At 42.6% G+C, this 26103-nt stretch overlaps 1 protein-coding gene and 1 long non-coding RNA gene across 4 annotated transcripts in view; both read right to left on the bottom strand.

Moving 5' to 3' along the window:
* Nucleotides 1-699: 699 nt before the first annotated feature.
* TBXT (T-box transcription factor T) lies at nucleotides 700-9616 on the bottom strand. 2 transcript variants are annotated; one of them, XM_063391899.1, is made up of 8 exons: nucleotides 8856-9616; nucleotides 8447-8711; nucleotides 7799-7933; nucleotides 6996-7057; nucleotides 6841-6902; nucleotides 5738-5914; nucleotides 4411-4543; nucleotides 700-3145 (listed from the first exon to the last, which is right to left on the bottom strand). In XM_063391899.1, the coding sequence occupies exons 1-8, from the start codon at nucleotides 9296-9298 to the stop codon at nucleotides 2878-2880; spliced, it is 1545 nt and encodes a 514-aa protein (XP_063247969.1). In that variant the 5' UTR covers nucleotides 9299-9616; the 3' UTR covers nucleotides 700-2877. The 2 variants fall into 2 exon arrangements, with proteins under 2 accessions (XP_063247969.1, XP_063247970.1); XM_063391900.1 differs by having other exon boundaries at nucleotides 4411-4540.
* Nucleotides 9617-9694: 78 nt separating this feature from the next.
* LOC134547081 (uncharacterized) overlaps nucleotides 9695-26103 on the bottom strand; it is a 33825-nt gene continuing 17416 nt past the window's right edge. Inside the window, exons 9-10 of one of the 2 annotated variants that reach the window (XR_010079369.1) lie at nucleotides 22218-22302; nucleotides 9695-11447 (exon numbers count right to left, since the gene is read on the bottom strand). This is a non-coding gene — a long non-coding RNA (uncharacterized LOC134547081). Of the gene's footprint in view, nucleotides 11448-22120; nucleotides 22303-26103 lie in introns of both variants that reach the window. The other variant, XR_010079368.1, reaches the window with a different exon arrangement.

Here is a 26103-nt window from a genome sequence, read left to right as displayed (position 1 = left end):
CACCAGCAGCCTCAGGACTGCACCAGGCAGCAGCTGAGGAGAGAACACAGCACAGCTGCCCTGAACTCACCGGTGAGAAAAGCTTCTCCAGCTGGGCCACACCAAATTCATTTTCAAGTGTGAATACACAGATATTGAAATGCTCCATCTGCTTTTAAGTGATCTATGAATTGCACTCAATGAAAGGTTTTGGTTTCTTTAATTTGAAAATATGGGAGGGGGAAAAAAATCCCACACCAGAAAAAGCCAAATAAGTGAGATCCATTGGATCCCAGCATTAAGCAAGGCTGAGCCCCTCCACAGCCCAAAGGCTTTAGCTGCAGGCAGGTTAGTTCAGAGAGCCACAGCTCATTCCTGTAAGAAATAGCCTCAACTGTTTTTGTGCACGTGGACATGGAATCACTTCTGCAGTACAAGGTCTGCAAGAACCTGAGAAAGCACTGAGCCCTGTGCTGGGCAGCAGCTGTGGGCTGTCCTCCATGCAAGCCTCTGTGGAGAAAAGAGATCCACAGGGGGCTGCCTTGCCAAGGGCCATGCCCAGGGACAGGTTCCAGTCCTAGAGGCCCAGCACCTCTCTCCTGCTTTGTGGGCCTGCTTCAGTGCACAGGCAGCCCAGGGAGATGGTGGAGCCACCATCAGACTCCAGAAGCAGCTGAAAGTACCAGGCAGCAGCTTGGCATTTATTATTGGGGGCAGGGACTCAGAAACACACTTGGAAATCTGGTTATCATGGTACAGCACAGCAGGTGCCAGGGTTGCATCCTGCTCTGGTCACTGGGAAAAGAGTTTTCACCCAGCACCAAACACGGCAACCACCTCTGAACACCAGTCAGCCAAGGGTTTACCAAAACAAGGGGGAAGCTGACGGGTGGAGAAAGCAGGAGAGGTGGATGGGAACTGTCTGAACTTTCGCCCACAGACAGAAGCAGATGGGCAGCAGGGATCGTTTGTGAAACCGCTCAGCAGACGGGCAGCGTGCCGTAGGTTCAGCAGAACTGATGAGCATTTGTTTCACCTTTCCCACCGCCCCCACAAACTGAAAATCAAGCATGGAGTTTTTCGTAAGAATCTTTACTTTTTTTTTTTTTTAACTTAAATTATACGTCCAAAATACAAGTATAAAACCTCACAATGAAAGATGTTGCTAATTTCTACAAAATAGTCTAAATAACAATGCACTTACATCATTTACACAATTTACCTTCACAATAAAATAGGAGCACTTAGATCAATATTTACATATTGACAGGGGATGTGGCTGTGCAGCCATCCACTTCTGGTGCTGTCTCCTGCTGCAGTACCTCTGGGAGACCTGCCTCTGCAGGGAACAGGCCCTGCCAAAACCTTTCTAGGTGCAGGAACCTGCCCAAAGGGTACCAAACAGACCAAAATGGTGGCAAATATTTGCTTTTTCATCTTAAAGCTGCACCTGCAGCACATAAGCACACATCAATGAGTTATTTAAAGAATTCCCTGATACAGAATTTTGCTTTGCTATATTAGGCACTTCATTATACAAGTTATTTATTATGGCTTATGCAAAAGAACTCACTTTCCTCAGGATATGTATTTGCCAGATTCAGTGGGAGAAAGACACATCTAAGGGCACATTTTCAGCCAATGTTTTGGGTTAGCCTGCATTAGGAATTTGGATCATATGACTTCATATCAGTAATGAAGGAAGTATTTTATCAAGATCTGTTCCTTCCAGCAAGTCATGCAGTCAGTGTGTTTTAAATCTTAGTTTATCTGCACTTTAGTGCAAAATCCTTGGCAACTACAGACTTTCCTCTTCCAGTAAGTTGCCTACTTACATCCATGCTGTCCCATGTGCCATGGGGTAACATATCCCACATATGATTGTCTTAAAAGAGTACACTGTAGGTTGAGGGATTATTTACATACCTTAAAATGTAGAAGATAAAGTTGTAACTTACCAAATAATAAATACAGATCAGAGTACAAGATTGAAATAAAATAAATTAGAATGATTCCCCCCAAGGTGTTGAATTCCTTCTCTTAAGGCCTGAGCCAAAGATTTAAAAAAAAACAAACAAACAAAAAAAAAACCCCAAAAAAAACACCACCAAGTGATGTATTTTCAATGGTTCAAAAAGGTTTTGGATAGGGCTTCTAATTAGACACTGTCTGAGAATGAGATGTTTAGCTCAGCTGGTGGGTATTTGAAACCTATGTGATCAAACAGCAAAATTTACCTCTAAAAGGAGTCTTTTGGGTAAAACTTTTTAGACCAAACACTAATACTGTTTTTATTGGGAAGAACATAGTTCTCGAAGATTGTCTCGACATTAATTCAGCAGCAAGGAAATAAGCATACAGGTAAGAACACAACGTATTTGTGAAGCAAATACGTGTTAGTGCACATGATTTTCCAAAAACTTCACTCCTCAGCTACATTTGTGCATATTTCAGAATGCTTCTAACTAGATGGTTAATAAAAAACTTCTCATGACTATAGCTAAGTTTGCCATTTAAAAAAATTAACTGAAAAACAGTTAGGAGTAACTTACTCAAGAACGATGCCAAATTTCAGGTCCAAATAGATTAGAAGATTGAGAAATTTGGAATCCAAGTAAAAAAGTCTTAAAACTTCGGTCTATCAAACTTTAAAAAAGAAAACAATATTAAAAGCAGTGAATCTGCTCTCAGAATTGCACGCTCACCAGGTTTGTAAACTCTACATGAAGTCAGTGATGCACCGTTCACTATCAGAGGTATAATGTGGATGCTCTGTGCAGAGCAGTGCAGACGCTTTTTGGTCGCAGTTTCCTTCACGTCTCCTCTTTCTCCTCCTTGAGGATTAAGCACCTAAAGTAACTCAGGAGCTGGAAGTGTCTCAGAGGCAGAGGCCTGGGTTCACATGGAGGGGGAGGTGACGGGGGTCCACGTGGGGGCCAGCCGGGCGTGTGCGGAGGTGTCGTACTGCGCCTCGGGCAGCTCGGCGGGCGCCGCGCCCTCGAACAGCGGCGAGGCGGGCGGCGCGGCGGGCCCCGGGTGCGGCAGGGCCGAGTAGTGTCCCGGAGAGCCCCGCAGGAACTGCGAGCTCAGCCCGCCGGACATCCCGCTCGGCTGCGACACCGGCGTGATGGTGCTGTTACTCACGGACCACAGGTTGGGGTACTGGCTGCAGGAGGGAAAGGCACGGATAAAGCCGGTTATTAGTGACTCCAGGGCCTGCCGGCAGCTCCTCAGCTCACAACACGGCCCCAAGACAGCTCTGTTCGCTGCAGTTCTCTAGACAGTTCCCAGCCACTTTGAGGCAGAAAGGATCCCCCAGGCAGAATCTGTGCTCGTGGCACCCCCACAAATAAACTGAACTTGCCTATTCTCCAACAGCTAAGGGGTTAGACAAAAGAAACCCCTTCCTTGGGGTTCCACAGTGCCAGTTCTACTGGTTTTACCATGGAACAACTCTGTGCAGAAACTGAAACCCAGAGAACTCTGTAACTTCCTAAATGTGCATCCTGGGCATCAGACAGAGAACGAAGTGCTAGAAGGACCTTTTTACTCAATTAGTCTGTGTTCAGGAATAAAACTTACGTTCAGTAATACAGTTAACTCCAACTGGGTAGTAGTACGTAGCCTGATTAACAGTTCAGAGTCCATGTGCATGGTTCAAAAGCAAAAACACTTTCCACAAACAGAATGGTAGGTCTAAATTGCTAGAAAAGATTTCCAGATCTTGTCCCTCTGCAGTTAATAGCAAATATTTTACCACCTTTTCTGCATCTCTTTGAATTTTCAAGTTTAGCTCTAAGGGACTAACTGCAAGCTGAATTTTTGCTAAAGGATTCAAAAGTTGAATTACGATAATAAGTACAAAGAGGAGAAAATATTCTTCTTCTATGATCACAAATTATCTTTCACCACATGTACAATCCCATGCTATGCTGGTTAGTGTGGCAATGCTTAAATAAAGAATTACTGCCCCAACTGTGTGCCCCTTCTCCACACTACAGTACTCTGCTGCATCATTTGTAGCAGAACAGTGGTTTATGGAGATGGCTGGGAAAGCTGTGACCAGCCAAAATGGAAAGGATAAAGAAAATAAACTTTTTAAACACCATTATGCATAATAGCGATGAAACTTTAGAGAGCATCCTCAAATTCAATCCATGTTTGTTTAAGCAATTTGCAATGCGTAATCTATCAAATATTGCTGTCACAAGTATCTACATTTCCAAAACGAAACCAAACAAAAAAATCTGTTTCTTCAATCTGCTTTACTTGAATATAGTCCTTCTCAGTGCCCCACAGAGTGCTACAGGTTCATACCAATGGCCAAAAGACTTCTAATATGCTGGACCCTCTTGACCTCTTTTTTCAGCCTTTTCTTCCTAGAGAGTATCAACATAGGGATTTGAGGGCTGCCGAGGGCTGGACTCCTACCTGGAGCTGGCAGCTGTGCCCGTGCTGTGGCCCATGGGCAGCATGGCTGTGTGTGTGGTAACCCCCAGAGAAGACCAGTTGTCATGGGACTGCAGCATGGATAGGCAGGCAGAGGAGTTGTCAGCATAGGCTGCTGAGAAAACACGGAATCACTTACAAACACTAGAATCAGGCCAAGTAGCAGTCTTGTATTTAAATGCAATGCAGAGGTTTAAACCACCCTTCCCCACTACTGCCTTGGAAAAAAAAATTAAAACAAAATTACATGCACAGAAAAAAACAAAGCCAGTAACCAGTTGTGTCAGGCTCACACCTTTATTGGCATTGCCCTGGAGTTTTGCTCCACTCATAACTGCAAAATCTTATTTCGCTGAAAGGCCTGTGGCCAAAAGGCTGCCTGCAAGCCAGCTGCTAATTCAGCACATGCTGTTTTACTCAATCAGTGGGAAAAGGAGGGCTCTTTATTTACACTGTCACCAGGACACCTTCCATCACCTACACTAGCAGTAACAGTCTGGCAAAGCTGGATAACAAGCCCATCACTGGATCACACATCCCAATTTCGATCTGAGCATGCCACCTTGAAATCTGCCTTAGGCACCATCAGGAGTGACTGGACTGTGGCTTACTTGGCTTGTGACCCTAGCTGGCTGGCTCAGGACGAGAAAACCATAAAGGGAATCCCATACAGCCAACCACAGTGAGAAAGAAGCTGGTGTGGTAGCTAGCTAAGGGAAGGAGGTTTTTTGCTGATGACTAGCAAACAAGAAAGAACACCAGAGAGGCTTTGTTCTTTTATTCTTTTTCAAGTCTTGCACAAAATTTCCAAGATGCAAGACAAGTTCACAGAGAGCGAGTTTTCCACTTCAAAATGAACTACAAAGCTACACACAAGATTGGTCAGACTGCATCTAGAAGCCCATGTGCTACTTCATAATTCAAAATAATACATATTTTTAAAATGGGAACCTTCAATATCTATATAGCCTGAAAGCAAAAATTGTTAACCATTCTTCTTTGCCAGAAGAAATTTTAAAAGAAATGAAACAAACAAACAAACAAACCTTTTCCCCCTTAAGTACCTACTGCCTGAGATACTAAGTCTTAAGATATTTGGCTGCTTCTGAGCACACCTTTTTTAAAAGCTCTGCAGCTTACTCAGGTCCTTGTTGTCTCTATTTATCCAGTGGTGGGACACTGCTAGACAGACACTACCTAGAGCCACAGTTGACAGAAACTAGCCAAACCAGACCCTCAGTTATAAAGACACTGGGACAGGTACTGGGCTCAGCTGCCCCTTGTCTCAGGGCGGCGGGCTCAGACTTACTTGGCGAGCTGTTCCTGTGCGTGTAGGGGCTGGCGTAGGGCGCAGGGCGGTGGCTCCGCAGCGACGAGTACCTGTCACAGCTGTGGGCAGGGGACAGCGACAGGGGGGCTCCGAACTGGCCATGAGGATTGGAGGGGGGGCACAGAGTGCCACTGCCAGGAATCAGCCAGCTACCTACTGGGGAAAGCAAGAGGTCTGTAAGAGGGGTGCCCAGTGCAGCCAGGCGGAGAATCACAGCAACGAGACAAATAACTGAACAGCGGGGAAATGCACGCTCAGGAAAGGGAACTGAGCTTCAACACAGCTGAAGAGTCTGCATCTTTACAACCCTGATAAATGCTCTTATGAAGGACAATTAGAAAGCAGCTTTGAAAAAGTCTTGTGCCAAGCTAACTTGTTTTTTAAATTACCGTTTAATCACAACCGCAGTAAGGAAACATGGAAATTGTTAAACCCTCCCATATGTAGGTAGTGGGTGTTCAGTAATTGTTAGCATAGTATTCAGTTTTAAATTGCTCTTTGGGCATCTCAGTCTATAGCTAAGGTCTGGCATTTCTCCAACTCTTAAAAATTAAGTCTTTTTTTCTGAAACAAAATAATTCCTACTGCAAATCGATTCCCCCATCCTTTTTAGGCTGCATTTTGTTGTGAATCATCTGTTAAAACAGGAATCATTAAAACAGTAATGCTATCCAATCATCTAAAAGAACTTTTTTAAGCAAATGCCCATGATTTTCTTGAAGCATTTAAAACACAAGTACTGCCTCAATAAGTTTTATAAATAAACTTTTGTCTCCATGTCCATGTGAACATCACTGTCTTTGTATAAAAAGGCAGATGTCTTTTTGGACATAAAGGCAACTCTGCAGGATTCTACAGAATGGTTTTGAATGCAGTAAATCCTAACCACACACAGAGATTATAGTGCTTATACAATCATAAACATGCATGAACCACAACCACCGAGATGGGTAACATTCCTCTGTCCATGAACTAACAAGCCAGCCAATCAAGCACTGGTCTCAAAGTTTTGCTTAACTTAACAGAGACTAGGTGGAAGAAATCAAAGTTATGCTCATGATGCACAATGAAAGGAAACATACACTGTGAATACCCAGATTGCTGGTTGTCCCCCACTTCCTCCATCATGTCTTTGTGATCACTTCTGCAAAAGAAACCATGCTGTATTAGTTAAGAATATGCCTTCACAAATCTCTCTTAAAAATCCACATTTTAGAATTAAGTCAAGAGCTCTCACCTTTCTTTTGCATCAAGAAATGCCTTTGCAAACGGATTGTATTTAATTTTTAAAGCTGTGATCTAAAAACAACAAATATCTTTAGTCACATGTATCACCATTCATTAACACATTGATATTAGGATTTGAATTAGAACTATCTACTAAAGATGGTAAAATCACAGAGTTTGGAAGAAATAAAAGTAGGCCCATAAAAGCAACTGACAGGTATGAATTAAACAGCTCCTTAAGGTCTGAAGTATTATCAAAGCACTAGGAGTTAGTCTCTCTGCCAAATTTTAAAAGACTGAATAGCCCGAGATCATTGATCATCTAAAGAAACACATAAGAAAAGTAGTAAATGAAATAACTATAAAAATCTTCACATTTCAAGCCAGAGCAGATTAGACATCAAAGAAGTCTCAGAAAACTTGATAATTACAACTTCATTCAACAAAGGCACGAATTTGGGCTAGCAGAAAAAGGGCCACTCCAAAAATGGCACATTCAGTTCACTGTGTAGCTGAAAATAACAACTTTATTTTTTACCATAGTTGTTTGCCCCCCCAGAGTCTTTTAAAAATTACTCCCCTATAAGGAATCTACGGTACATATTGACACAAACAACAATGAGAACTTTGTTCTAGAATTCATTCATTCATAGTGCCTTTACATACATTCACTTCATCTTTTATATTTAGCTTCAACAAAAGCATAGGAAGAAGTGAAAAATAAGAAAGGAGATCCATTATTTTGCTCTGTAACATGCATGGCTTGCTGCTTGAAACCCCCGGTAGTGGCATCCTCTCCCCCACTGTGCCTACCTCCTCGTTCTGGTAGGCTGTCACAGCTATAAACTGGGTTTCTGGGAAGGAATGGCTGGTGATCATCCGCTGCGGGCCACCCACTCGCACGATGTGAATCCGTGGCTCATACTTGTGCAGGGAGTTCAACATGATCTGTGAACAAACAGAGCAGGTGAGCAGTGACAGAGCAGTGGCAGATGCTGCCAGGCACAAAGGGCGCTCAGGTTTTAAAGTATCCGTCTTTCCATCTGAGGTAGAAAAGGCAGTAAGTACGAATAAAGCCTAAAACTGAAGCTGTGAGAGAAGGAAAGGCGCTCTGAGGACAGACAACAAAACTTTCTACACAGTTATCCTCATCCCTGCTACTTGACAAGGCACTTGTAGAGTCACAAATGCATCAGTCAGCCAGATTCATCTACCACACCACGGGCATTAGCAGATACTCAGACCAGAAAGAGATTTTCAAAAGAGAGAAAGTGATAAAACATAAAGGCACCCATCTTCGGTGGAAAGAACAGCTCTCCTGAATGAATGAATGGGGAGGGCAGGGAGAAGCGCGACCCATCCCAGCACGTTCGGTAAGGAAAGTATGGAAATGAGCAGCGAGGCCGCGGGGCCGGGCCGGTCCAGCGCCGCTGCCCGGCAGCTCCCGGTGCCGGTGTTTACCTGGCCGCCGCCGTTGAGCTTGTTGGTGAGTTTGACTTTGCTGAACGAGACAGGCGCCTTCATCCAGTGGGCGCCGAAGTTGGGCGAGTCGGGGTGGATGTAGACGCAGCTGGGCGCCTGCGGCTCCGGCTTCCCGCCCGGCACCCACTCCCCGTTCACGTACTTCCAGCGGTGCCCGTCGGCCGCCACGAAGTCCAGCAGGAAGGAGTACATGGCGTTGGGGTCCAGCCCCGACACGCTCACCTTCAGCACCGGGAACATCCTCCTGCGGGGGACACGGAGGCGCGAGGCTCGGCGGCGGCAGCCACCCCCGGCCCCGGCCGGCGCCCGCCCTCGCCGCCGGGACCGCCTCGCCCCCGCGGGCGGGCGGCCAGAACCGGGCTCGGGAGGCGGCGGGGCCCGTCCCTACCTGCCGTTCTTGGTGACGATCATCTCGTTGGTGAGCTCCTTGAAGCGCAGCCACAGGTCGCTGTCCTCCAGCGCGACGCGCAGCTCCCGCTCCGTGGGGTCCCCCTTCTCGCTGCCCGCCTGCAGCTCGCTCTCCACGGCGCTCAGCAGGTGGTCCACGCGGTACTGCGGGGCCTTGCCCGGGCCCTCCGCGCCGGGGGAGCTCATCCTGGCCCCGCGCCCGCCCGCGGGGCAGCTCCCTGGGCAGCTCCCTGGCACGGCAGCGGCGGCAGCACCAAACCAGCCGGGCCGCCTCCCCGCGCCCTCGGCGGCCGGGCCGCTGTTATAGCCCGCCATAAACGCCCCCCCGGTGACATCACCGCGCCGGCGGGGGGGCCGCGCTGATTGGCGGGCGGCGCCTTTGATCGGCGCGGGCGGCGCTGCCCATTGGCCGCCCGCGGCCATATCAGAACGGTGCCCGCGGGAGCCTGTGATGTTAATTGCAGCCCGCGGGATTAAACGCGGCTATTTTATGTAAATCTGCCCCCAAATGTTTGCACCTCTATCAAAGCCGCCGGGGCCGGGGCTCCGGCAGCCGCGGAGGAAATGGCCCATCTCGGCAACAGCCTCACAACCGGCCAGCGAGGCACCCTCCCGCCTACCCGGCGCAGCGAGAGCCCCGGTCCGCTTCTAGGCGGGCAGTCCCGGGCGGGAGGCACTCGCGCCGCCGGTTCATATTTAGGGGAAAAAGGGGAAGCCCTCGTCTCCAGGCCGCCAGCTGACAGCAGCACCCCGCCCCGCACGCCGCTTCCCCCCGCGCCTGCCCCTGCCCCCTTGTCAGAAACTTCTGCTGCAGGGGAGGGTGCAGCTGGCAGCGGCAAACCTTGCGGGGAAAATCAGCCAAGGAGCTGGAGCGGCGCTGTACAGCGGCTGGCCACGAACCTGGCACGGCACGGGCACTCCCCGCATCTAGCGAGCCCATGAGGCCGCCCGTGAGAACAGCGGCAGAGTTTGCCTCATAGCAGCAGCACGGGCCCTGCCTTCGCAGCCGGGATGCTCGACAGCGATGGTTTCGAGCCATCCCACCTAAATAATTCTTTAAAAATCTGAAAATCACATCGGCAGGCACCCGCCATCCCACCTAAATAAACACGTACTTCTGAAAACAGATCGATAGTTAAAGGCTTTGTTTCGTGTAGGAAGGAGAAAGCCCCACGAGTTCCTGCGGGCAAGAGGGGAGAAACTCATGGGTGAAACTTTGCAACGGGATGAATTTATTTTAAAGTTAGTTGACACAAAAACGAGGGCCGGGACGAGGGAAAAGAGGGGTGCTCTGAAGCACTCCCGCCGGCCGGTGTTATAATAGTTTGCATTCTCCGGAGCTGCGACGGTCTGTGGTGTGAGGGAAGTTTATTACCTTTCCGTGAGAATCCCTGGATAGAGGGCGAGGGGGAGAGAGGTGACAATGAGCAGGAAATAGTTCAATGGGGTCTCTTTAAACAATAACAAGTTCTTTAAACGGGAGCAAAGGACAAGGAAAAAGAAGCGGAGCGGTGTAAAAATCTGAGTTGTTTTTAAAACAGTCATCTCCTCCAAACACCGCGCACCATCGCTGCCCGGGTTTTTCAAACTTTAGGAGAAAGTGCCCGGGATACACTGTCAAGCTGCTTGGCAGCAGAAGGAGCTGGAAGTCAGGGCTGCCAGGGGAAGGCACGCTGAAGGTCCCTTCTGCGGGATGCAGGCGGTGATCCAGTCCTTTTTGATTTAGTAGCTGCGGCTTAGGGCTGTATTTTCTTTACACGGGACCATCGGACTCATACATCATTCACTTACTCAACTCCGCAGAGTTTTTTTTTCCGCCTTTTATGTGACAAGCCGAATTCCTCGAGCCACCTCTCTTCAACCACTGTGCAGAAACAGGAGGGGAAAAAAAGTTATCCCTTCAGATTAATTGTTGCTTTAAAGTTTCTTAAAGCTCTTTCTGCCTGAGCACCTACTGCCTGCTTTTTGTCCTCTTCGGAAGAGGACAGCCGCATTTGCAAATAAATTACGGGCAAAATTTACTAAGTTGATACGCGGTCCCTGCTAGCCATGGTTGGAGATGATCTTGTTGCTATCAGGTGTTTATTCACTGAAGGCGCTCCGCTCTAAACAAGCTCTAAACCCCGTCCTAACAAAACCCAGAGCGCTCAAACCCCGCATGAGCACGGCACGCCGGCCCTCGGGTGGGCTGGCAGCCCCACAGACTTTGGGTTTGTGCTTAGAAGGCGGCATTTCAAACATCTCAATCGTGAAAAAGCCGAGTACCAGGAGTGGCTAACCCCGAAGGACTCGCACGGACAGCTCCCCGCTCCGTGCAGGTGACAAGGACAGAAGGGACTTTTCACCCCTTGCTGCAAGAAGTCGCGTCACTTTTAGGGTACGGTCCGCGGGGAAGGCGGGGGAGGGAAAAGGGGACAGGAGCAGTCAGTGGAGGTGGTGGGGGTGGTGATGGTGTCTTGCCTCAGCTTTTCCTCAGCTCGACGCCTGACAATGACCGTGTTTAAGAGCCGAAAGCGGCAGGAACAGGCGGAATTGAAAGCGACGGAGCGGTTCCGGTGGAATATGAACTGTTCTGAAAATGTAAAAATCAAATAATTAGAGACGATCTAAATTTGTGTTCCTGTGATCTGAGCTTTTAAAACACCATTCAATTCTTTCAGAAGGATGCTTCAAGGAAGGACCAATCCCTCTACATATACATGCACTCAAGGAATGAGAAGCCCTTAGGCAGCAGATACTTGTCTATATGGTTAATATTTTTTGCAGTGATCACTCTCTTTAGGCAAAGAGAACAGAGCTGAAATTCAACTTGATTTTATATATCTCACATTTTATTTAATACTTAGCAAATGAGTGAGCTGCGAGCTGCTTATCCCAGACCAATAATGTATGCTCTCAAATTTAGCTGGTCTTTAAAAAAAGTCTTTCCAACTTTGAATTTTGAAATTACCATTAAAAAAAAAATAAAAAAACCCCCAAAAAAACCAAAAACCAAAACAAAAAACCCCACAAAAACAAACCACCAAAAAAACCCACTTTCCAGGAATTTATGTATTGGATTTATGTATTTACTCTTTGGAATGCCATAAAAAAACCTAAAAATAAAAACAACTTAACAACCGCCCCAAAAGAACCAACAAACTCAAGCCGTGAAGTTTCTCCTCAGCTTGGATTCCTGTCATCTTTATTTTATTTTCTTCCCCCTCTTTCTGTCTTAATTGCACTTTGGTTCTCAGGAGAGAGGACTCCCCACTTCCACAGTCTTTTCAGCGGGAGCTGCAGTGCATGACAGTTTACAGCCAAAAAACTTCCTCCAGCCGAACAGCTATAAAGATTCCCGATTTATAGCAATACTTTCCCTCTTGCATGGGAAGATTAGTAGCCTCCAGCTGTTCCTTCGTGTCCAGAAGGCCTGTATGTCACTCCCTACCTTATTTCCCGGGACATGGCAAATCCCCAGACACCTTCCCAGCGGGAACCAGCCCGTCCCTGCGGTCCCAGGGTACCAGCTGCCCCTCTGCAGCTTTAACCGCCTGAGGATGCCGTGCGAAAACCTCAGAGTGTATTTAAGTATCGGAGGTATTTGTTTAAATCGCTTTCAACGTGCAGTTCTGGGGGGGACACGAGGGATTAACACCACCTTTGGTGCCAGATCCGTGTCCCTGCTGCCCCCCCCGCCACTTCCCATGCCCACCCCGGGCAGCAGCGCCGGGCTGGGCCAATATCACTGAGCCCGGGGATGAAACCCACCTTCCATAGGTCAAAACTTCCCTCTTCTAATTCCCTGAAGAGCAAACACCTGCTTTCCCACCACCTAGGGTTTCCCCCCCCCTTTTCCCCTTAAGAAAAATGAACATATTTATCATTATATAGCTGTAATTGAGATGTGCATTTCTACTTGTCAGCTGCTTTTTCCTGGACACTGGGGAGGAATGTCCTACTGATACTACTGTTGAAGCATTGATGCGCATGTAAATGCCATTTTCCTAGGAAAGGTCTGGATCTTGTTTAACCTGGCATATAATTTTCTTTATACATAAGATTTACACAAAGCCTGTAAAGATTGTGTTGGAGGAGCTCTTTATAAGAACTAGCCACTTTGTAACCCCAGCGTGCCAACACATACTTACATAAGACATGATAGCCTGTTTTGTCCTTATTAATGTGGATATTAAGACTCTGGGATAAGTATGTTTCAGGATCTCAACTTTTAGTATTTAACAGGACTGATTTTCTCCACAGGTTCTGATGCAAACACGTTTTTGAGAAGCATTTTGTTTTTCGAGTAGTCTGAGCAGAGCACAGCATGTTGATTTGAGTTTGTTTTGCTTTCCCCTTTTAGCATTTGGGAGGGCAAGGCAAAGGCAGAGTGCCATCCTGCATTTTTGGAAGGTGGCAAAACTCCCGTTGACTTAGTCAGATCTTTGCTTGAGTACTGCTAAGTGCCCTCTCCAGCTCAAATGCTCAGATCCTGAGGTTTCCCTCATGAAAGTCAATGATCAAACTCCCAGCGACTTCAGCGCCTGCTGCCCTAGACAGCACCAAGTGGGGAAAACCAACAAAATAAACTGAAGCTCCCATGAAAGTCCTTAAGAGAGTGTCTGGCGCAAAGACAGATGAAATCAGCAAACGTGGGAGTAGAATATCTTGACCTAGAATACCTTTTTCAATATCTTAGCAATATTGTTTAGATGACAAGAGCTATTTAAACCAAGTATTCCTGTGTGAACTAGTGGGAACAAGGAGATGACACAAACAAGAGCCACTCACCACTCTTAACAGGCCATTTCATTTAAAGCTGCAAAGAGGGACAGGCACAACAGGGACTACAGGGGATGCAGAGAGAAGTAGTAGAATAATAAATACTGTTTACTTCATTATCCTGGCCTAAAGGGTAAATTTAAAAAACTCCAACCAAGCAAAAACTAGAACAACAACACCAAACCAAATGAAGCAAAGAAACAAACAAAAAAATCAAAACCAACCAATCAACAACCCCCCAAAAAACAGAAAACAAACAAACAAACCAACCCCCCTACCCAACCTCACACTGAAGACATATTCTGCTTCAAACAGGGACCATAGAAATCTGAGGACAGAAAGTACTAGTGTTGTCATAAATGTCCTAGTGGGAGTCCTGTTGGGAGACCCTACCATAAACAACACCTTTTCTTATACTTCAATCCATACAGTTCCCAAAGGGCACTAATGTAAACTCAACTTTCCTTGCTGAGATATGTTGGAAGAGGTTGAAAAACTAGTGTTCAGGTCTGAAGTAAAAAAGTCCTCAGATTTGCTGACATTGATGTCCAAAACCAAGTTTTACTGGAAATATTCATCTTTTCCCTACGCATATGTCTCTCTTTATAAAAGCATGCAGAGCTAAGAATCAAACTTTCTTTCACAATTCTTTTAGTATAAATAAAACATTTGAGGAATTTGGAAATCTATCATTCTTCCTCTACCTTGAACATTACATGAAAATTACTGTAAGGCTTAAGACAAACTGGGTGCTTCACAGCTAGACAACGTTAACACCTCTGCATAAGGAGATACAAGTCATAATCTGTAACTGCAGAATTTTTAAAACCAAATCAATCTCTTTTCCACTGTTTTGTGAGGGTTTTTTCCTCCTCCTTTACTGTTCGGTGTTTTTCTTCCTTCTCCTCACTAGTCCACAGGAAAGGCAAATACACAGTGTTAATGAGCACTATATTGTATTTTATAAGTAAGAATAACATTTTAAGTATTCATCTGACAATTTGTGTCTAAATCTAGATTATGTCATGCCTTGGAATTAGTAATTGCCTTGAATGTGGCCTAGAAGCTTACAGCCCCTCCTGAACTCTTTACTGCCAAGATTATTTCCCAATTTCTTGCTCTAGGTAACTCCCTCATCCATATGAAATAAAAGGATTTGGACAGCTTCAGCAATGAGGAGTTAATGAAAACAAATTCTCTGGCTCTCATCAGCAAGGAAGCTCTCAGATAGAAAACTTTTCTTTATCTCATTTGAGATAACCTCCACTGACTGACACCAGCAGTCTTGTATAACTGATGCTGTTTTCATCATGTTGGTGCAGCAGATTCAGAGGAAAGGACAGAAACTTAAGTCAGTCTAGGGATTATTTGAACTCACATGTAGCATGCTCTTACATCAACTGAGCTACCTTCTAGGTCTGTCCACTGTACCCATTCTTCCACCGCTCTGAATACAATTAATTTATTAATTAATTCTTTCAAGAATTAATTCTTCCAATTCTTCCAAGCTGTATGCAATGTACCTCTGCTCTCTAAACCCAAATCATCTTATCCACACTCAGTTCACCAACAAGGTCTTCTCCACATCTTATTTCATATTATTACTTTTAAGAAAGTGAAATATGCACAAACAAGTCAAGCCACTACCATATTTCCCTGTAAATCTTTTTCCCATTATGTGCACAGCATTTATATTACACCATGCTGGACAGGTCTGTTCAGAGGGAAAGTACATGGGAGAAGAACACACAGAGCAGAAGAACAGGACTGTCCCACCAATGACAAGTTAAATTTGATTCTGGACAAGGAATAAATAAATGAGGCAACACTCATTGGAAAGTGGTAATTGCAGAGTAATCAGAAACTACGGACACCACAGCTCCTTAAAAAAGCTCCTGTTGGACTTCCTAGAGAGACAGTGGGCAAAAGTAATGCCAGCTTCTGCCTGCCAGACAGGGCTCAGACCTGGAGAGCACCTTCTGGGACCTACAGACATGCTTGTGGTTCTCTTGTGGCTCCATGAGGAATGTAGAATGTTTTGCTAACTTCATCCTTTGTGCATCAAATGTACCCATGAGCATCAAATGTACCCATGAAGCTCTGACAAACACAAATGTTTCTTATGGTTTTTTGGTTTGAATTCAGCCAAGGTTAATTTGGTCTCATCCACCTCTTTTGGGCTTATGCCACCTAACAGGTTTAAATATGGGAAAATGGTTGATGTAATGTATAGCAGAAGCATTTTAATGCCAGGAGAGCTGATTCTGGGCTCTACTGACTCACTGCCTCACTTCAGGCAAGTCTTAAGGATCTCATTTTAACAAACATCAGAGTGAAAATATTACAGACATTTTCATTGCTAATATCCCAGCCTGATTTTCTCTAGAACCATTAGTAATGCAAGTAAGCATCCAATAGGGTAATAATGCATAATGAAAAGTAATTGTATGTCAAAACAAAAATTCACAACCTTTGATGTCTGGTAATGCAAATTCAGTTTGATTTTCTAATAAGGTTGTATTTTTCCTTGTGGATGTTTCTGCAGCACGGGTTTTTTTAATCAAACTGCTCATTTTAGTACACTTAGTTCCAGCATGCTACATTTGTTCATTTTGCCCAATAAGTTTGTTTAAAAAAAACAAAACAAACAACACAACAGAAAACCAACCACTAAACCTCCAAACCAGTCCACAGAGTAAAAAGGAACCATGTAAGCCCTACCTTTTTATCTAGCAATCCGTGCTGTCAGTACCACCTGCAGATACAACAGAGATGATGAATGAGGAGCCAATGACAAATGTGTGGGGACCACAACATGTAAAACCACCACTGCCTGTGCCATAGGAAGCAGTGCCAGGAATGCCATGGGGACACTGCAGAAATGTGAGTTTCTCCATTCAAACATGGACTTTCCACTTACATCCACGCTCATGTAGTGCATTAATAAACTTGCAGACACATTGCAAACATTCATTTGCCTTCTTCAGCTTTTTTTTAACAAGCTGAATTAAAACAATTAAATTAAAACCAATCTCAATCATGTTAAATTCATTGTTTTACACTAGTAAAAAACACCATTAATTGAAGCCTTCTCCAATTCTATCCTTAGACAGCTTGTTATTTGCATTTAACACTGGCTTCACAATTTTTTTTTAAAGAAACCAGAAGGAAGATTTCAATATTGTCCAAGACGGTAATTTCAGGTGTATTTCATTTCAAGAATCTTGTGGCAGATGCCATGTATCCCCAAGAATTAATTTCCTGTTTCTGTCTGTCCAGATTTCAAGGACAGGGTCAATCTAAGAAGTAGGAAAAATAACTTCAAGGCACCTTGTTTTTTAGGAAGAAAACACTTCAAGCCTTAACACATGGACAGCTTTGATAAAAATAGGATTTAATTCAAGACTTTATCCTTGGCAGATGTCTTGTCTCACACATTAAGTTGTCTACACTTGTAGTAGATATATTTCCATTCAAAAAGCAACTGCAGTGATGCACTGAAAAGTCTTCACCGCATTTTACATCTAGAAATTCAAGATTACAATGTGCAACACTGGCACAATATTAAGTAAATAAGTCAAGTATACATTTCTAATAAAGAAATTGCAAAGCCCACAAACTCATTTTATTAATGAACCCTTAATGCTAAAAAAGTTCTGAAGTATCAGCTAGTTTCTACAGATTTTACCTCAGAAATATTTCTGTAGAAAGCATAGGAAATTTTTTACATGAGTAGTCCACACATGAATAAAACTGAACAAAGTATTAATAGGTCCCCAGTTCTTACAACTTTTGTTCTTAGATCAATGACTGGAAGCTGAAGACTCTTGTATTTACAAGGCTGGGCAATGACTTGTGACCCTATTTTATTATTGCTTATATGTTTAACTTTTTTGGATTTGCACCCTGAGTAACAGTGAAAAAGAAGTATATCTTGATAGAGTATCCACATTACAAGTCTTCCTTTCAGAAAAGAAAGGATTGGAATTAACCTAATCTCCAAAATTCTTGCTTTGTTCCTGACTTTGTTTTAAAACCCTTCCTCTGCCACAAGGAGGTTTGGGCAAAACTTTTATTTTGGAAAGGGGGGAGGAGATAGAAAAGTAGGGGGAGGAACCTAAAAAAATCTCCACCTTTTGGCCATCTCAAGTCTGCCTGGAAGCTCAATATGATGCAATTAATGAATGGCAATCCTCCACCTTCAGTGCTTCCTTCCCTTGCTCGAGACAGATGTGCTGACAGCATGGCACCTTCTTTAAAGGAGCTTGGTTTTATGGAAGCTCATCTCTCAGCAAGGCACAAGTGGCTACAAGCTTTTGGCTGCTCCATGTATTTTCAAGCAAAATCACCATGTTTCACACCAAATATTCAGAGACAATATCAGAGATGAAAACCTTTTCTATCCAGGGTCCAGCAAATGCCTTTTTTTTTTTTTTTTTTTTTTTTTTTTTTTTTTTTTTTTTTTTTTCCCAGAGTACATTTGAATGTCCATTCATGTTAACATTTTCTTTGGTTGTCTTGGAAAACACTCTTATAGACAAATGTATCTTGTTTGCAAGCTTTTTTTCTCATATGGGGCACACATTTTACTCTGCTTAGCTTTAACCCCATTCCTTCTAGGCATATCCTGATATGCAGCCTCAAACCAGTTCTCTCCCTCCATGCTTTTACATCTTACAAGACATAAAATGCCACCCTCACTTATAGCCAAACTCAAGAAAGAAAAAGAATTCAAAATTCAGCCTGAGTGCCTACAATTAAACACCTAAATAAGGTACCTGTCAATCAGGGGTGCTAAATACCAACAATTCCTAGCAAAGTAAGAACTGTAGAAAACTAGGATAATTCAGCCCCTCAACTTCCATTTCCCACCTGCCCTCAGACACAGAAAGCACATTCTCAGCTTTACCAACCAAACTCATTGCTACATGCTCAGTTGTACTGGATAAAGCAATTTTAAGCAGAAATTAAGTTATTGAATTGGATTCTCATGTCTAAATTTCACCATTCAATTTTGATATATTTTTAGCTTAAACATTTCAGTGAAAAAAAATTCCAAGAAGATAGAAGAAAACAATTAAATACAGGGAATCCCAGATTTCCTTCCAAGAGGAAGGACAGCTCCAGGAAGCCTTATGGATATCAACCAGCTGTTAGGAAGGACGGAGAAAACAGCTGCTCATTCCATGCTTCATTCGTCAGAGAGCCCTGCAAAAACAATCTGAAGGATTCAAACAGAACAAAATCTTACCCTTGAGTCTTTCTCCCAAAAAATTAGTTTTCCTAACATTGTCAATGTTCTGACTCAAAGAAAATCCAGAGGAAAATAGTGATCCCTAACATATTTAAAATGTTTGTGGAAATAAGTTTTGTCTCCATAAAAATTTGGATTAAACTTCAAGCATGATTCAAAACAAGAGCCACAGTTTTAAAATACTTTTTTAAAACCCCATAATTTTCTATCTCAGAGTAAAGAAAGCTATCTGAATTTCTACAGAAAACAAATGATTTATAAAGGATCCCATTACTATTAGAAGTGATATTTCAACAGCCTCAGACCAACTAATACATCATTTGAACAGAAATACTGAACAGTAACTGAACAGTAAAAGTAAGGGATAGGAGGATGTTTTCAATGGATATATTTGAGATGCCTCAATTGAGAAACTTTGACACTAAATCCCAAATACTTCTAATTATTTTCACTTCAGCGTTTTGTTACTAGGCTTCCAAGTAGAAATCCTGAAGTGGCTGCAAGAGCTCTATCTTCCCTTCCTCTTGCAGCTGAAGAGCTTTGTGCACAGCACCAGAGAAACTCCTGTCACTGGAAGCCCTCAGTGGAAAGGTGAGAGTCTCCTTCAAGAGAATCAACCCATGACAACCTCAGGAAGGGAAAAGCAATTACCCACTTCATATCTGTTTTGAAATTACTTTTCATTCTACATAAGTTAACAACTCTAGAAAACTCTATAGGAAAAGAAAATTATTCTAACAGCATGCTGGAAACTTTTCATGGAGAACTGGCTGAAGATCTTGAGTAAAAAGGCTGTCAGCAGAAACATGCTATTCTGGAAAGAGATGCTGGCTTAGCAAAATGCTTTAAAATAAATTAATCACATTTAACATTTCTTCTGCTTTTCCCATCAGCTCGCTATAAAGAGAGAAGCAAAAGAAATAGGTAAAGCTATTTGAGAATGTTTTCACCCTGAAGGAACATAGGAATAGATGGCTTAAGAGTTTTGCCTGAAGAACAGCTATGGTAATTTAATAGTATTTCTTTTGACAAAAGTGCCCAGATTAAAGGCTAAAACTCCATATTTTAACCTTTTTTTCACAGTCTCTAGTTATTTAAGCATCTCACAGGACAAATGCTAAGATTCAAATATTCAAGGCCTGAAAATAGCAGTGATTTGTAATGAAAGTAGAGAATCAAGAGTCAATGCAACCTATGAGAGTCATAAGAATTACAATAATTCAAAAACTACCCACAAGTATGTAGAGTCTGTTTTATTTGGGCTGCTTAATAGAGGTTGGCAATTTCTATGTGTTTTGCTTTGGAACATAATTTGAAACAATGATTTGGGTTTGGCACTTACTCATACACCAGCAATTAACAAATTGTTAAAAACATCACAGTCTTTTGAAGACCATATCGATCCTCGGGGTATTTTCCTGGCCTTCACATTACCTGCTTTTCCTTATATTTTAAATTACCATCAGTTATATGCAGATAATAAAAAAATGCCTTTGTTTCTATTTAACTTACCATTGTCAGCCCAACAATTTTTTTTAATTTTTTTTTTTAAATATTTGAGCAATTGCTCAGCAGGAAATCAGCCCAGCAAAGACATAAAAGAAAAAAATCCTAATTTTTTGCTTTGGGATGTTATCTTCAAAGTCCTCAGATCTTACACAAATTCTTAAACATGTATTTCTTTTCTTATACCTTAAAACAAGTGCTAGAATTGGGGCTGCCTAGGTTTCCAGAACCTTGCAGGGGAAAAACCCACCCAACAATTTAATTTCTCTCCTGTATGCAGGAAGGGAGTCCTTTTTGGGGGAGCAGCAGAAACCACAGTTCAGGCTGAGTGGTTTTAGGTTGCCCCTACAGTAAAACCCCTTAAGCTGCTATTGCAGCCTAATGGGGCTGCTGGTGTGCATTCACACCGTGCTACTGAAATGCCCTCCTCATTAAATGGGTTATTCAGAAGCCAGCCTCTGCACTGACTTCGGTTTCTAAATAACTTTTGATTCAATGTCAGGGTCAAAATACAGCTCCTGAATGGCTTCAGGATGGCAGAGTACCTGGTGATGCCTAGGATGTGTGCAGTAGTGCAAGGAAAGGGGAGTCAGTAGGTGAAGATCTGGTTATCTGGTCAGGTTCCTTTGCAATGCAAGGTCTCCTTTTACACTAGTGTACTGTAAATTGCCAGGGAATTGCCGGCAAGGATAACAGCATTTTGTCACAGTTGTGATTAAGAGACTGAATCTTTAGTGCCCCTTTAAATTGCCTCTCCTGTTGTCCTAATTCAAATAGAATTTCATTGTTTTCAATGCATGGGAGGAGGATTCAGGGGGAAACACCAGCAAATTTCACTTCTGTCCCAGAGAGGTATGCAAACAAACAGCAGAAGTGAACTTCTACAGAAATTATTTTACTGCCTATTAGTGTCTGCCAGGTCTCATAGATCCATCAGGACTCATGAGAATTCCCTTATAAAGCAATTTATGTGCTGTGTTGCAGAGCAGCACTTCACTCTTTTGATCTTTGATATTAGGTATAACAAATTTGTAGGCACCTTCAGCTTCCTCAGCACTGCTATGCAATCTGAGCTGGACTGGTCCAACTGCTGCTTGTTCCATTAACTCAGTTTTAAGCAACACATGATTATCTCAAGCAAAGCCTGCAAGCAGGCAGGACTTTTGAAGAACATGATTAGAAATAAAATGGGCTTAATTTGAAATCCTACTTTTATGTCCTGGATTTTGCCAGGATAGAGTTAATTTTTAAATAGGTAAGGACAGACACAGCACTTTGTAAACATTTTCTTTTGGTTGCCTAAACTTGTTTTTGCAGTTATGCTCCTAATAAAAATATGGTGGTGGTGAAAGTCACTTTTTATGGTTTTGATGAAAGATTTGGCATATGCCCTGCCAAAGCTGGGAAAATGATAGAAGTGTTTTCTCTTCCTTTTTAAAGAGAATATAACACTCTTATCCAGACCACCTTCATGGTAGCAGGTTAATACTGTGCACCCGAGGCCTTGCTGTATTCCACTACAGAAAGCTACAGTTCCCTGCTAAACGTCTGTACACGGATTTGAAAATAAATTCATTATTTCTATGTGTGAGAGCTCTCTGAAAACCTTATGAGGCAACTTCACCCCACCTCCGTCACTTTCCGTTACAGGTATAAAGATGCTTCCTAAAATGTTGTTAAACTTGTTGTGAAGGAAAGTTTTTTGTTTTGTACAGATCACTCACACAGCAATCTGTCATAGCTGCATGCAAGTTGCCAGCAGTCTCTCTTGGGACTTGTGTATCTTCTTCTAAAAGAAAACATGGCTATGTTTAATGATACCATTTTTCCTAAGGCATGTGATGGTCTCTTCTCTGCTATCTTCTTGTATGCAATCAGTGAGGCTTCAAATATTCCACGTTTCCTCCTTGAAAAAAAAGAAAAAAGAAAAAAAAGAAAAAAAGAATTAAAAAGAAAGAGCTGAGCTCCTGCTGCACATCTCCAGAGCCCCGTGGGAACAAAGAGCCAGGAGTGATGGGAGGGAGGATGGAAAACCAGTGGGAGCAGGCAGGAGACAGACAAGGCAGTGGGGGAAGGGACCGTGGGGCAGTGGGGGAATGGGAGCAGAAAGGAGCCAGATCTGGTAAGCTGAGGAGAAGCCCGGTAGGAGAAACTTCTTTGTTTGCAGGAGAGAACAAAGGGGAAGGGGAAATGATGGAAGAAGCAGAGCGGTTGGGTTAGAAGTTGTTCGTTGTTGTTCCTACCCACTCTCCTCCCGCACCCACGAAGGGGGAAATGAAAACTCACAGAGGGAACGGATTAGCATGTGCAAACGTGCTTCTCTTGCTCTGTTTGTGACAATTATTTTCCCTTTTTCCCTTTTTTCTCTCTTTGTTTGGCACTTTGGACAAATACAATTAGATATGAAAATGTAAAGTTGAAAATCTAAAATGGTAAGGCTATAGAAAATACCAACTCCATTGATCTTGACACATTGATCCAAATGCAATTTGTCAGCAGGTCAGAAGCACTGGTTTCTCTTCGTCTGCTGCAAAGAAAACTAACCTGATCAACAGTGATATGATTTTACTCTAAAGCTAAAACTTTTTTGTTATGGGTTTTTTGTTTGTTTGCTTGGTTGGTTTTTTGGGGGTTTTGTTTTTGTATCCTGAGAGGTTTAGCAGCAGGGAGAAGTTGACATTATTGTCACAACTTCTGCATTGTTTGCATACAAAACTGCTTTGTTTTAGGTTAAAAACTCCTAGCAGAAATCATTTATTTGTGGAAAGAAATATCAACTCTCTCTGAAAAATTAATATATATATTTACTTATCAAGCAGACCTTCTAAAATATCAAAACCAGAACAATACCCCTTTTTTGTAAATTAACTAACTAACTAGTTCTTTGCTGTAGGACTGTTTTCCTCCTAGCAATATTACAGCAGAGCAGTCAGCATTTCAATGTAATCTGCACTACAATGCCCTATGTTAATGCAGACAGATACTTCAAAAACAGAACAACATGTTAATTGTCCCTCCCATATAACTCTTGGGCCTAACAATTAGTACCCACTTTTATTAGCAGTTAAGTGCAGAAATATACCATTTAAAAATCTTACAACCTTTGTTCTGGATTTTAGGTGACTTCCACAAAATGTGTCTTTACTAATTTCTTTTGTAAGATTGCACATCTGTTGTAAACAGCATTTTTATTCCCTGATTTGTTGCCTGGATAATAAGGCAAAGAAACGGGATACCTTCTTTTGCTAAAACGTTTGTTTTCTTTTTAATTTTATTTTAAGAGATTAGTAAAAGCTGGAAAACTTTCCTGACTAGTCATGGATGATTTTTTTTCCAGCTCTTTATCTGATGTATTTGGAACTCTGAATCTGGTAGTTGGAAATGAAACTGTCTTAGGGATTAAACTCTTCAGTTATAAAATTGGATTAAACTTTAATTTCTTGATCAAATCTGAAAAAAACCATGGCTCAAGAGAGAGCACTATCAAAGTCAGGAAGATTCTTCCTATGAACATGAATTTCCAGAACAGCCATGTTCTTGCAAAACAGCCTGAACAATTCCATTTGTTCTTTTGTGAATACTCATTGCTGGCCTCACTATTCACACATTTATTATTTCAGTTGCTCTGTTTTAAGACATGCTTTGCTTTGTGCAAGATCAACCGAACAAGCAGCAATTTCTGGAAGTTAAAAATGGAGTTATCCTGCGGATTCCTTTTGCTGCAATGAAGTTACACTACCCTTACACACTCATCCCCATCCTGCTCGTGACCAGGGTGCTCAGGCCTTAAACCAAATCTCTTCTGCGTGGTTGCAGTGTGATAAATACCCTCCAAAGGCTTGTTTAAGTGGCAGTGGCCACTAAACACGGGCTAGTAATACCTGCTGTGGGGGACTTGCTGGCACTTTGACTTTATCCATGCTTAAGCAAACTGAGATTTGGCCAGGCAGTCCTCAGGCACCAGGAAGTTGCTTTAAACTTTACGTACCTGGCTAAGTTTGCCTGGCAGTTTACAGCTGTGACAGGAAAAATATTTTGCCTGTTCCTTTTGTGTTCTGAAGAGTGAGGGAACCAGTTTTTACATATGTAAAAGTTGGGTGTTTTATCTCACACAACTTTCTGGTGCTTATGTATTTTCTTCTCCATCACAAATTATTAACTTTTAATTTTTTTTTAACTCCCAGCTCTCAGTGGATATTTCTAGTTGAAAATAGTGACTCATCTATGAGAGGGCGCTTTTTTTTTTTTTCCTTTTATTTTCTTTTTTTTTTTCCCTCCACTGTCCATCTTTGATTCCTTAAAGTTTTCTCATCTCTCCTATTGCAAGACTTGTGTTGTCTCATAGAGCTGAGGGTATTGTCTCTGCTACCATGGTCTGTTTATTTCTGTGAGCAGCTACCAAGAGAGTCTAAAACAGCCCACTCATGCATGAGGTATGAAGACTTCCATAAAATGAAACTGAAAGCCATGTTTTGCAACATAGCAAGAACATGAACGTACTTCTAAATATGCTTATTTTTACTGTTTCCTGGAAAGATGAATTTATTGATTCATACTCAGTTTTGTTGCTGGCACATACTGGTACATGGAAGGTCTTACACTTTTCCTTCCAATTTAGTTGTGGTACAAAATGAAGAAAAAAATCGCTGGTATTGTGGTTTTCAGTACTGGAAATGTATCAGCTCAAATGGAGAAACTCAAGTTTCATTACAGCAGTTTAAGCTTTGAGTTACAGCAATATCAACCATTCTGAAAAATTACTTCAGAGATTTGCTGCAGAAAAAGAAGATAAAAAGAGTGGCAAACATTCTTGTCTTCATGTAAGGCCAGAATGATTGTTAATATCAAAAATTCCAAGTAATTATAGATAGTGTGTACCTGACATAGCTTTTGGGGAAGTAATAAAAAGATAATTTTTTGCTTCTATATTTTAGCAATTCCTTTCCAGTTTAGGAGATTTTTCTTTATCTGCCTGATTAGTCCAATCAGTAAGTCTTGATTTAGTTACTTAAAGGTTAAAAAAAACCCCAAAATTTCACCATTACACTGAAGAATTAAGCCATGTAAATTAATAGTATCAGTCAGCCCTGAACAAGAGATGTGTCACCATTTTAGTTACATCAGCTTATTTAAAAATACTTTGCTACTTAATCAAGAAGGGAGACAGTATTTGCAAAAGTAAGCATTTTCACAGAATATGTATAATTTGAATTGAAAAAATCAATACAAAAAATAATCTGGTTTTAAGTCAAATCTGAGTCCCAGTGCTACTGTTTGTTAAAGCAGTCCAAATGTTTGGAGCCAAGTACAACACCTGCCTTGTAGCTGGGTTCTGCATAAGGATGGTGGCTTATTTCTGGTGGGGTTCCTTGCCTGGAGTGCACATCCCATTTTAGGTATGATGCAAGGAGCTGCCCCTCTGGTACATGGAGGATTCCTGAGTTACTGTAGCACGGGAGCATGGGGTGATGTGGGAGCCTGACAGAGGCACTCTGTGCTTTTCTTCCTTTCCTTTTTTAAGTTACAGCCCCTCTGAGTCAGAAGAATACAGGCTAAGTGAGCTCACCCAGAGCACCTGGTGTCATTACGGCAGATGAAAATAACACCATTAGAGCCAAGAACATCACTGATTTAGTGGGGGACTTTTTGAGTTTTCAAGTCGAAATGCAGTTTTCCTATCGCCAGACTGAATCCTGGCATTTCTTTT

The sequence above is a fragment of the Prinia subflava genome, chromosome 2 (assembly GCF_021018805.1).
Source record: "Prinia subflava isolate CZ2003 ecotype Zambia chromosome 2, Cam_Psub_1.2, whole genome shotgun sequence".
NCBI lineage: Eukaryota > Metazoa > Chordata > Aves > Passeriformes > Cisticolidae > Prinia > Prinia subflava.
Note: the sequence above shows the minus strand (reverse complement) of the source record. Positions and strands in the feature narration are given on the sequence as shown.